This window comes from Nymphaea colorata, chromosome 9, assembly GCF_008831285.2.
Source record: "Nymphaea colorata isolate Beijing-Zhang1983 chromosome 9, ASM883128v2, whole genome shotgun sequence".
Taxonomy (NCBI): Eukaryota; Viridiplantae; Streptophyta; class Magnoliopsida; order Nymphaeales; family Nymphaeaceae; genus Nymphaea; species Nymphaea colorata.
In genome coordinates, this window is record NC_045146.1 from 4,193,940 (window position 1) to 4,206,602 (window position 12,663).

Here is a 12,663-nt window from a genome sequence, read left to right on the forward strand (position 1 = left end):
CACTGCCTATAGAGCAGTACCCATGTGACAAAGGAGCCTGCCTAATGATCCACATGCACATGCACATGCATGCCTGCGCAGTGTGTGTATGTGTGTGTGCACACACAACCCAAAGTTACAATTATGATCGATAATATGTCAAAGATGTTGCATTGATATGGAAAAAACAAAAGACACTTGTATTAAAAAACTCGTGATATTTTCAAAACATTGTCGAAAGACTTTTGTTGCGATAATATTGATATTTTTTCCTTTTTTATAATAAAGTCCTTTTTTGGTGTATTTTAGTGTATCTTTCCATTATTTTTGTTTATTTTGAATTTTAAAACTATTTTAAATCAATGTCAATGTAACAAAATTAGTAAAACACTTTTAATTTCATCTTTTACCTATTTTTATATTTTTTAAATGTTTTGAATTCCCCAAAAAAATTGCCAATAAAAACCAGAAAACAATATTTGTCACCAAGACTTATATTTATATAAACAGTTTGCTTTTAGATCCTGTCACTTGGAATACACAATCAATGACATACGGGGTCGTTTGGCAAATGAAACACTTTGTGAGTGTTCCATAAATCTGCCTCAAAGATTGGGGTAGATTCATGGACACATAGTTCTAGTGTTCCATAAATCTGCCTCAAAGATTGGGGTAGATTCATGGACACATAGTTCTAGTGTTCCATGAATCCACCCCAACTTTTTAGGATAGGTTCATGAAACACTCACAGAGTGTTCCAACTACCATATAATTTTCCAAGATGTCTAAAATGGATCACCTTTATACTAAAACCTTCCAATTAACACAAAGGCTATCTGCCAGTCCAAAAACACAGGAACCTACATATTTACATATAATTGGGTGGAGTTTTTTAGGGTAACAAAAATTCATAAAAAGGATTTTAGACTTATAAAATTTACTTTGTACATCAACAAGTATTAGCATATAAAATTTAAGTTATGCATCAAAGCAAGTTATAGACCAATGGGCTTGGTCATGTAAACTATAATACCACACGAGTGCGGGGCGAGGGTGCTAGTGTGGATGCTGTTGCAAGTATGGGTCCAGCAACTTTCAAAATAATTTGGGTGCGGGTGCAAGGGGTGGGGGGAGGGAGGGATGTGTGTGTATGTGTGTGTATATATATATATATATCATATTCTTATTTTTACAATATTTACTTTTTTTAATTTTTAGTCAACCTTTTTATATGAAGAAACTTAGTCCAAAACTGCATGAAAAATTGAATAGGGAGTATCCTTTTCTTAAAAATAAGTACCTGCCTTGTCATTTTAGATAAAAAGACAAGGTTCCTTTTTTTTAAAATGCACCACATTCTCTCTTTCTTAGTCCTGACGCATCCTGTCCTGTGACAGGTCATTATGGTCTCTTTAAAAAAAGGCACCTCTGCCATCTATTTTTTAAAGGGTGCACTATGCAGTACTGTCAGGAATTTAAAAAAAAAAAAACTTGACATGGAGAAAAAGGATACAGAACTAAGAAAGAGCGAGTATGCGTAGAAAAAGGGTCCTATGCTGTCAGTGAGTGTGTTAGAAAAAAAAAAAAAAAGAAAGGCAGAAGGGAAGAATAAAAAGATAGGCATGTAAACACACCCACAAAAGGACAGGGTGCATTTTGACTACAGCAGACACGTGTCAGAGCCACACTTGCGGCCGCACCTGCATCCACACCACATCGATGCAGGAACAGGGGCCATTTTGCAGCAGCTCTGTGACTTAGCATGTAAATTGCAAGTGCAGAGTTAGACTTGTTAAATACACTTTTAAAATTCATAAGTTCAAAGTTCAAACTCATAAGGTACATATTTTCAAATGACTTTATGTACACTTAAATGGGTTAATAACCTAGTAACTGTATATGACAAGCAAGGGAATTTTTTTTGAGGAGAGGGGGTTTTGGCCACTTTTCTCTTTTCAAATGATTCTCATGCTTTTTACAATGTTTGTATTTTTCTTTGTTGAAGAGGAACTCTTCAAGGCCCAGGTCACTTAAAGAGCCCACTCTTTGGAAGCGTGAGACCTGGCCACAAGAGAAAGTTTAGGCTAGATGTTGGGAGGATTCATCTGCCCCAGCATACAGCACACAAGACATGGTTGTGTACGCGGATGTGTATCATGGTCACAAATAGTGTTTTCAAGTGAGCAAGCTGTTTTCCTTGTGAAAATAAGGAATTCAAAAAACTAAAATTACATTATAAAAAAAACGATATTATGAAATTACAAGTTTTTTACTAATTATTCCTACCAAAAAAAATGATAAAACTCATGATCACAAACTTAGCGCCTGGGTTCTACAGCCAAATTTTTTTGGGTGTTAAACACAAAATTTGTTTTTCTCAAGAAAATCTTAAGAATTCAAAAAAAAAGAAAAAAGAAAAATGGAGAGTCATACTCATTTTCTTGCAAACATATTGATCAAAATCCAAAGGAGATATTAAACTATTAAAAAGAAACACATAAAATTTAAAATATATAAAAGAAAACCTAGACAAGGAAAATGTGATAAAGAATGACATTTTGAATTTTGATTTTTTTTTTTCAATATTGCCATTTTCCCCATCTCTCTCTTCTTTCAAATTTCCCTTTTTAAAAATTGGCGACATCTATGATATGATACAATTTTATATAGTTGCTAAAATGCTAGAAGGCCAGAAAAGTTTAAGTGCATAATAGAAAATAACTTTATGAAAAATATTAAAATAATTTTGTACACTTTTCATTTCACTTCTTTTTGGTGTTTTTCTTGCCATATTTCTTATACATACATATACACACACACACATGTGGGCACACATGCACACACACATACATATATATAGAAGTAAGATTCTAAGAAAAATTGTCTGAATAGTCAATAAAAGTAAATTTGCTTTTAGTATTTATTAATCATATGAGTAAGACAATCGTCACATCAAATTTAATGAAACTACCTTACAACTTGAAAAGATTTACATACAATACTATTTATATATATATATATGTATATATATATATATATATATATATATATATATATATTAAAATCAGCTAGCTACCTTTGAGGCCGAATGGTCTTTTTTTTTTTTAATTTTGTCGCTAAGAACTGTCACAAGAGGTGTGTTCCATCATCAAAACCATGGCCAAGATAATCATATCAGTAGGATGATTGTCACATTAAATTTAATAGAACTACCTTCCAACTAGAACACATTAAACAATATTTAGTGAAACAAGCCAGATAACAAATAAATTATTTACTATATTATGTATATAAACAGTTTGGAGATGGCCAGAGATGACAAGTAATAAATATCAGAAGAAATATTTGGCACCAAATGAATATAAGATAAATCCATATACAGCTCGTGCTCACATCACGGGTCTGAACCCACTCATGTTTCAGTACCAACAAGTAATCATACTATTTGGTTACTGCTTTCAATCTAAACAATAAATATGCCCAGATGATTATATATTGCCACACATCTACTGAAAATCTAAACAATATCTCACACACAAAGTTGTAGACTCTCCATTTCTTAAGATAAGCCTCATTTCTGTCTTACAAGTACTAGCTCAACACATGCAGATTGTGAAAAGTGACTATAACAGTCACAAAGAATACATACAATACCAAAAAGGCACTAAGGCCAAGTGAAGAAGAGTAATACTCATTCAATAAACAATATAAAGGCTGTAAAACACAGCTTCTCCTTTACAAAGACTGTTACAAGGATATTTATAAGAGAGAATAAGAAGAGATGAGCTAAACTAGCCGTTGGGCTAGTTCCAACAGCTCTTAATAGAGCTGTTGGAACTGCCAACGGCTAGTTTGGCAGAAATAATAAAAAAATAAAAAAATAAAAAATAAAAAATAAAGAGAAAAGAAAGAAATAAACTAAATCCTAAACTAATTCCTAACTAATCCTAAACTAGCTCTTAACTAAGATAATACCTAATTAAGAGATAACAACAATAAGAAATCATATTTCTTAACACCCCCCTTAAACTTACGGTGCTATCACCGAAAGTTTATCTAAAAGAAAGTTGAATCTGGGAGAACATAGAGGCTTTGTGAAGAAATCAGCCAGCTGGAACTCGGAGGAGACATATGGAAGTTTGATAGTCTTCTTCAAAAATTCTTCACGAACATAGTGACAGTCCATTTCTATATGCTTTGTTCGTTCATGGAATGTTTGATTCTTGGCAATGTAGATAGAACTCTTGTTGTCGCAGCATAAATCAGTGGGTTCTTCTATCTTTATTCCCATATCAAGGAGCATTTGGCGAAGCCAGACAATTTCCATAGTTGTAGAAGCCATGGCTCGATATTCAGCTTCAGTAGAGGATAGTGAGACTTTCTGTTGCTTTTTGCATTTCCATGAGATGAGTGATTCTCCTAGAAAAACACAAAATCCAGTAGTTGAGTGTCTATCATTAGGATCTCCTCCCCAATCAGCATCAGTATAAGCAATCAAGTTCAAGGAGGAAGAGGAAGACATAAATACTCCCTTGTTTATTGTTCCCTTAATATATCTGATGATACGAAGAACAGCTCCCATATGAACGGTTGATGGAGCATGTTGAAATTGACTCACAGTATGAACTGCATGAGCAATGTCAGGCCGAGTGATGCTAAGGTACATCAAGGATCCCACAAGTTGTCGGTAAGGAGTGGGATTGGCAAGTGGAACTCCATCATCAATCTTCATCTTGCTTCCTACTGCTTCAGGAGTTTCTGTGACCTTATCATCTGTTATGCCTGATTTAGCAATGATCTCTGCAGCAAACTTAGTTTGTGACAAAAAATATCCTCTAGTAGAGTATGCAACCTCAATACCCAAGAAGTACGTTAGAAAACCTAAATCTTTCATTTCAAAAGTTTCTTGTAGTAATTTCTTACATTCTTTAATACCTTCCTTATCACTACCTGTAATGATCATATCATCAACATACAGTAGAAGAATTATGATACCTGCAGTAGTATACTTAACAAACAAGGCAGTGTCAGTTAAGCAAGAATGAAACCCATAATCAGAAATAACAGAATTAAAACGGTCAAACCAAGCTTTAAGAGCTTGTTTGAGGCCATAAAGAGCCTTCTTAAGTCTAAGAACTTTCCTTTGAGGAACAGACAACCCTGGTGGTACTTCCATATAAACCTCTTCCATAAGATCCCCATTTAAAAAGGCATTTTTAACATCCATTTGATAGATATTCCAGTTTTTAACAGATGCTAAAGCAATAAGGGTCCTAACAGTAGTCATTCTAGCTACAGGGGCAAATGTTTCCTCATAGTCAATACCATATTCTTGAGTGTAACCTTTGGCAACAAGCCTTGCTTTATACCTTTCTAGGGATCCATCACTTTTAGTTTTCACCTTGTATACCCACTTGCATCCAATAGTCTTTTTCCTTATAGGTAAATCTTGTATTTCCCAAGTTTGGGCTTTTCTCAAGGCATCCAATTCTTCTAACATGGCATTCTTCCACTCAATATATTTGGATGCTTCATTAAAAGTAGAAGGTTCAAAATGAGAGTGAATGGCATTAATTCTAGCTCTATGAGATGGAGTAAAAGTTTCATAAGACACAAACCTATTGGGTTGTCTTACATTTCTAGTGGATCTCCTAAGGTTTTCTCCACTTTGAGTTGGTTGGAGATCAATGGTCTCATGATGTTCTTCTTCACCAACTTCTTGTTGCCGGTTTCTTCTATGATAAGTGATTATATCCTTGGCCATTCTACTATCATTACCACCAGTGTTGCTATCATCACCATCATGCATTTCATCATCACATTGAGAAAGGAACTTAAATAAAAAGGAATAATCATTATTGTGTTGTGACTCCCCACAATTTTTAAAACCACTTTCATCTTCACAAAACCTTACATTCCTTGAGACAATGATCTTGTCTTTAATTGAGTCATAACATTTGTAGCCTTTTTGGGTTTCAGAATAACCAATAAAAGCACATTCAATAACTTTTGAACTTAGCTTATCAGCCTTGTCATTAAGAACAAAACATTTGCATCCAAAAATACGAAGTCTATTGAAATCGGGTTCATACTTGAATAATTTTTCAAACGGAGTGGTATTATGTAAAACTTTTGAAGGCATTCTGTTTATAAGATAAACAGAGGCAAGTGCGGTTTCAGCCCAAAAGTTTTTAGGCACATTTTTGGAAATAAGAAGGGTTCTTGTTGTTTCAATTATGTGCCTATGTTTTCTTTCTGAAAGTCCATTTTGTTGAGGTGTTCTTGGACAAGATTTTTGGTGGACTATCCCATAGTTTTTCAAATATCTTTCGAACTCATTTGAAATGTATTCACCTCCGGAATCAGTCCTTAAAATTTTTAATTTAGCATTGAATTGTGTTTGTACTAACATGTGAAAATTTTTGAATATCTCAAAAACTTCGGATTTATGTTTTAGGAAATATATCCAACAATACCTAGTGAAGTCATCAACAAAGATCACATAATATGATAGCCCTCCTTTTGACATGATAGGAGAGGGTCCCCATACATCGGAATGAACAAGCTCAAAAGGCAAAGAAGAGAAGAAGTTCCTTTCTCCAAAAGATAAAGATTTCATTTTTCCATGTATACAATCATTACATTTAAAATTTTCAATACAAATATTCTTGGTAGGGTTCATCATAGACAATTTTCTAACATTTGGATGACCTAATCTTTGGTGCCAAACATTGATGTCCACATTTTCAACATAGTGACAAAACTTTTCTTTGGGGATGCATAAATTGTCCATGTAGTAAAGGTCCCCTTTTCTAAAACCTTCCCCAATCAATCTCCCGGTTTGGTGATCCTGCACCAAACATTTATTTGATGAGAAAACAACATCAAATCCAAGATCTGAGATTTGTGACACAGAAAGTAAGTTAAGATTAAGTTTAGGAACATAACTAACTTTTGGAACAAAAAATTTTTGTTTTCCAAATTCTTTTTCAAAATTCCCAATCCCTTTAACACTTAAAGAAGTTCCATCGGCGGTAACAACATTTGATTCTTTTCTTGTTCTTTCAAATTTGGTCAAAGATGATATATTTGGTGTCATATGAAAAGATGCACCAGAATCTAAAAGCCAAGAAAACATACCAGGAGTGTTGGAGATGGATGCCGTTGTTGCTAGTGCTCCGGAATTTGACTCCTTGATCATGGGTTGAAGGGCTGTCATGATTTGATTCAACGTTGTGGATATAGATGATAGATCACATCCTTCATTTGTGACATTTGCGGCCTTTCTTTGATCAAATTGTCTAATGTTGTAATGTCCACCTTGAGGAAATGAAATTCCCCGGTTGTGTTGCCCTCCTTGTGGATATGAAGTTCCTCCTTTGAGAAAATTTCCTCCAAGATTCCGCGATTGTCCTTCATTGTTGTTCAACTTTGGGCAACTAGGTCTTATGTGACCCGGTTCATGACAAAAGTGGCAAATAACTTTATATTCTCCTCTAATTTGATTCTTAAAGTGAGGAGGTCTAAAAGACTTGATGTTGTTTCCAGGTCTAGAGGCGGCTAAGGCTCTTTCTTCTTCTTGTTTTGAGACAAGAACACTATCTTTATCCATTTCTTTGGATAATTTCATTCTAGTTTCCTCTCCACTTAGCTTTGTAAGAAGTTCATGAATGAGTGGAGGAGAGGATGAAGAAAGAAGGGCTGACCTTATTTGTTCAAATTCGGGCCGTAGCCCTTGAAGGAATTGAAAAAACCGAAATTCATCTATTTCATTTCTTCTAATCTCATGGCATTTGCAGTCCAACCCTAGTTCGGGACTTAGTTGATCTAACTCATTCCATACACTAGAGATTTCCATGAAAAATTCTCTAACATTTTTCTCTCCTTGCTTGATACTTTGGGCCTTTTGAATCAAAAGATACTTTCGGGCCATATCTTTTTGGGTGAACATTCCCTTAAGATATTCCCAAACTTCACTAGCCTTTTCATAATACATAAGATTTTGGGCAATTCTAGGTTCAATACTTCCATAAATCCATTCTTTAATCCTAGAATTTTTAGCTTCCCAATCGTCTAATTTTTTGTAATATTCATTCATAGCATTTTGTCTTTCCACTCCATCTAGTTGTTTTTCAATCCCATTTTCTATTTTGGTCAACTTGAGAGTGGGAGGGATAGACGTACCTCTTATGAAGCCCCATAAATATTTTCCTTTGATATGCATTTCCAAACATTTTGCCCATAGTGTATAATTGGTTCCGTCAAGCTTGTATGGAGCATAATAGCTTCCTCCTTCAATTGAAACTTTGGAGTCTTCCATGAGAGCAATACTTGAAACAATAATCTCCAAGGAAGTCAAGAAAAAACTCTTCTAGAAATTTCACCAAACAGTTGGTGAGCAACCGCAGCAAAAAGGCCTTCAAGAAATTATATCCTCCAGCAAAGAATCTCTTCAATCAAACCAGCAACATAAAATCTCAGCAGCAGCCTTTAACAAGCTTTGAGAATCAGCCCAATGGCTCTGATACCATGTGAAAAGTGACTATAACAGTCACAAAGAATACATACAATACCAAAAAGGCACTAAGGCCAAGTGAAGAAGAGTAATACTCATTCAATAAACAATATAAAGGCTGTAAAACACAGCTTCTCCTTTACAAAGACTGTTACAAGGATATTTATAAGAGAGAATAAGAAGAGATGAGCTAAACTAGCCGTTGGGCTAGTTCCAACAGCTCTTAATAGAGCTGTTGGAACTGCCAACGGCTAGTTTGGCAGAAATAATAAAAAAATAAAAAAATAAAAAATAAAAAATAAAGAGAAAAGAAAGAAATAAACTAAATCCTAAACTAATTCCTAACTAATCCTAAACTAGCTCTTAACTAAGATAATACCTAATTAAGAGATAACAACAATAAGAAATCATATTTCTTAACACAGATTGCTGAAATCATAAGGACAGTTTAAACGCTTTAAAGTAAGAAAGAGAGAATATCTCAACAAAATCTCATATACAAAGTTGTATACTTTCTATTCCTTAAGATAAGCCTAATTTCTGTCTGGGAACTACTGGCCCAACACATGCTGGATTGCTGCAATCATAAAGATGGTTTAAAGTGAAAAAACAGAGAAAGTACCATATTTAGATCGAAAGACTTTATTTCTGATCCAACTGAGGCATATATAGCAAACTCATTATCTGAAAAGGACGAAGCAGAAGCAATCATTCTACTAGCTGATAGTGATCTTCATTTTCCAAACCATTCACATAAAAGCAAAAAAAACAAGGTAGAACTATCTTCTATTTTGGAACATGTAATGAATTTTTCTACAAAGAATGTTATATGTGCATATGGGAGAATTTGCTTGCATATTTTAGTGCATATTCTTGCAGAAACACAATAGAGTAGAACCTGGCAACAAATGTTATACTTCACCTGGTTTAAAGCATATAGATGAAACAGGTTGTCCTCCCACATCCAGAGAAATAACAACATCTTTGCAGCGCAAATCAAAATAGCAAATTTGTCCATCCTGTTCTCATGAAAAGACATACATTTCACCACTGAAACTATGGTGCATAACTTTTGTAGAATCAATATATGATACAGTTGCACAATCATGAATACAGACACATGATACGAAGCAAAAACAGAGGATCGCGTTGTAAGTTGAACACCAAAATCCATGTCCAAGGAATGCAGTAAAGTAATGAAAGCTCACCAACTCATACAGGATGCATTTTAGGCACGAATTTTTGTTCAAGCAACAATTTTTATCATGCAGTAGCTTAACTAAGGAATTGACATGTCAAGGAGCACATTTTATCATGTTAAGTTTGCATTTTGTAGGTCAAATCGTGCCACCTTCAGTTTTAACCAAATACTAATTTCCTCAGTTTCTACAAAACAGACAATGCTTTTCTATAGCATGTGATCACTGAAACTGTGTATCTTTATCACGAGAGATGGATTAAGCTCCTAGTTTTCCCCAAAGGTTGCTCATTGGAGTAGCACAACACTAAAACTCACCAGAGGGTGGTCTTCAAGATCCCCTGAACCATGATTTCCAAAAGTGGAAATGCATTACTTGAGAAGATGGTGTTTGAGGCAATTTTTGTTTCACATACAGGACGGTTTTCTACTTGCCCTTTTGCTTAAGCAATGGCCTGAGTTTGAATTTGAAGCATATCCTTTTGTTCCAGATAACTTCCTTCAGGTATCAACTAGTGGATGAAGGGCGACACTAGATAACCGGCCTTTGCTGCCCAAGAATCAACATGTAAGCTTGACCAGGTGCTTGACTGTATTGGGCATGTTTGCCCCTAGTTAATACGGCTTCCTCTTCTAATTGTTTTTTCTGCTAACATTAGCCATTTGAGTTTCTTTCTTTTACTATTGATAACCAATTCAAATATGGTGGCATAGCATATGCTATACATTAAAAAACAAGAAAAAGGAAGTGGGCTTCTATTTTTTATGGCATCAAATAGCCCCAACTTGAATAGGCAAACGACAACCTGCTATAACCAAATCAAGATACTTGAGAATGGCACACTCGAAACCTCAATAGTCTTATATCTGAGCTTTGTCTTCCTCATGAATTTACTGTTTCTTCATTTTGTCATTGAAACTCCCAAGTGAAGGCAAGCCTCCTGATCGATCATTTTGACTAAAGAAATTCTTTTCCTATATCCCAATTCAAAACTAATTGATTCAGTCAAAGAGGCAGTAGAGGTAACAGCCAAGGCAGATGAAGGTGAACGAAAAGACATTGTAATCCATTTACTCAACAAAAGCAATTCCTGATGCATTATCGGTAGGTTTGATTCAAAAAGGAATATGAAATTGATTTACTGAAACAGTTTATCAGAGCAAAAGCACTGGTTTGAGTGTCCCTTGTCACATTCCATTATTCAAACCACAGTCACAGATATTGCCAAGATTTTCAATTTCTCATGATTTTAGTTCCATAATAAAAAAAAAGGTTTTCTTGGAAAATATTACGAGATTTAACATCAAAAGAATTTCTACGATAACATCATGATATAGTTGCGAAGAAAAAGGTGTCATTTCTTACAAAAAAAGGCTTCTCTTAAAGCACGAACTTTTTTATTGTTTAGAAGTGGTAAAGCTGTAAAAAAGAGAAACTTTACCAGATGAGTGCATGAAAATAACCTTTATGAGCAGGCACTTAACATATTATGTCTTTGCTCGAAGTGTAAGGTTAAACCATAGTAAATCATCGCCCAAATGAACCTGTGCTGGATCCAATGGCACCAAACGCCTCTCATTCTCTTGGCATGAAATTCATCTCGTGATACCATACCAAGTTATCATTTTAAGTCATCTAATTGCAAGTTTTCGTGTATATGCAGAAACAGTAAAAAAATTCCTAATGTATAGATATCACTAACATTACGAGCACGCTCAGAACTACGAGGATGGAGAAGATACCACTGTATTAAATATTGGTTACAATCCAACCCCTTAACCAAAAAATCGATGAGTCTAAGAGGAATAATGTAAATGACGATAACTAACAACAAGGAGATCATAGCATTGCAGAAAAATCTCTTAAGTATGCAAATTCTTAATCGGAAAACGGTGAATATAAGACACAGCAAGTAATCTACTACTAAATTCAAGCACAAGTTTGCAACTGAATCTAACGGAAAGAATGATGATGAAGAACAATTGCTTCGAGTCTTCAACTTCCTATGAGAGATACACATTGCAAAACCCCAATCTGGAGAGAAGCGAATGGATTCTGGTGGAGTCAGATCAGTTAGGCGGAGGAAGTAACCTCGCCACACGAAGCAACGATTCCCGGCCGGGCGCGGGAAGCGATACAGCAGAGGACCGTGTCCTTGTGGCCCTTCAACCGCCTCACGTAATTCATTGGCCCGCCCTCCTCTCGCTTCAAAAACCCGACGCCGGAGAGAGTCCTCACCACACCCCTCGCTCCATAGCCCTTCCGTAGCGCCCAATTGATTCCTGGGTCCCGGACCATCGGATCCTGAGATCATGTGACCCCATCTGACCCCATCCAGACAGGAGGTTTTGCTTGGTGTTCGTGCCCACCTCCGTTGCATTGTCCCATGTCTATTTTACATGGTTGGCAAATTAGTGACTGGAATTCCGATCAACAGATGAAGGGGCCGTTCGGTCGGTGAGTTGACCTGTCGACTCGGTTAGGTATTCACTGCAGTTGAATTGGACGAGTCAAAAGCAAGTTCAGGCCAAGTCTCATGGCCAAACATTAACTCATGGCTAGATTTGTTGGCGGTCCGAGCTAACTCGAGAGATTTTTGATTCAGCCCAACAAGTTTGCCAACCATGATTTTAGAAATGATTTGAAAAATCAATGTAACTGTTTACCGCAGCTGGTTAAAACTTAAAAATTTGTTAAAAAAATTCATAAATCATCACTAAAACAATCATATTAGTGATTTTTTTAGTAACAAATCTTAAAATTTTAATCGTCTAACAACATCAGGTCCACAACAGCATTGAACTCTCATAATAGAGAACACAAAAAAATGAACTACAACCATTCGGCTAGCTTTTTTCTTTTTCCTAAGAATGCCAAATGAATACACATGTCACGGCCATCCAACCGTTTCCAATTCTCCTAATTAAGGGTGGGTGTCGGGCCAAGTATGTGAAAGTCTGCCGGGTACCT

At 35.5% G+C, this 12,663-nt stretch overlaps 1 protein-coding gene across 2 annotated transcripts in view; it reads right to left on the reverse strand.

Annotated features, from left to right (window-relative positions):
• Positions 1-12,071, reverse strand: part of LOC116260955 (uncharacterized) — a 28,696-nt gene extending 16,625 nt beyond the window's left edge. Inside the window, exons 1-3 of one of the 2 annotated variants that reach the window (XM_031639501.2) lie at positions 11,785-12,067; positions 9,417-9,513; positions 9,117-9,178 (exon numbers count right to left, since the gene is read on the reverse strand). In XM_031639501.2, the coding sequence (XP_031495361.1) occupies positions 9,117-9,178; positions 9,417-9,513; positions 11,785-11,991 (366 nt within the window). In that variant the 5' untranslated portion in view covers positions 11,992-12,067. Of the gene's footprint in view, positions 1-9,116; positions 9,179-9,416; positions 9,514-11,784 lie in introns of both variants that reach the window. The other variant, XM_050079575.1, reaches the window with a different exon arrangement.
• Between the last annotated feature and the right edge of the window lie 592 nt (positions 12,072-12,663).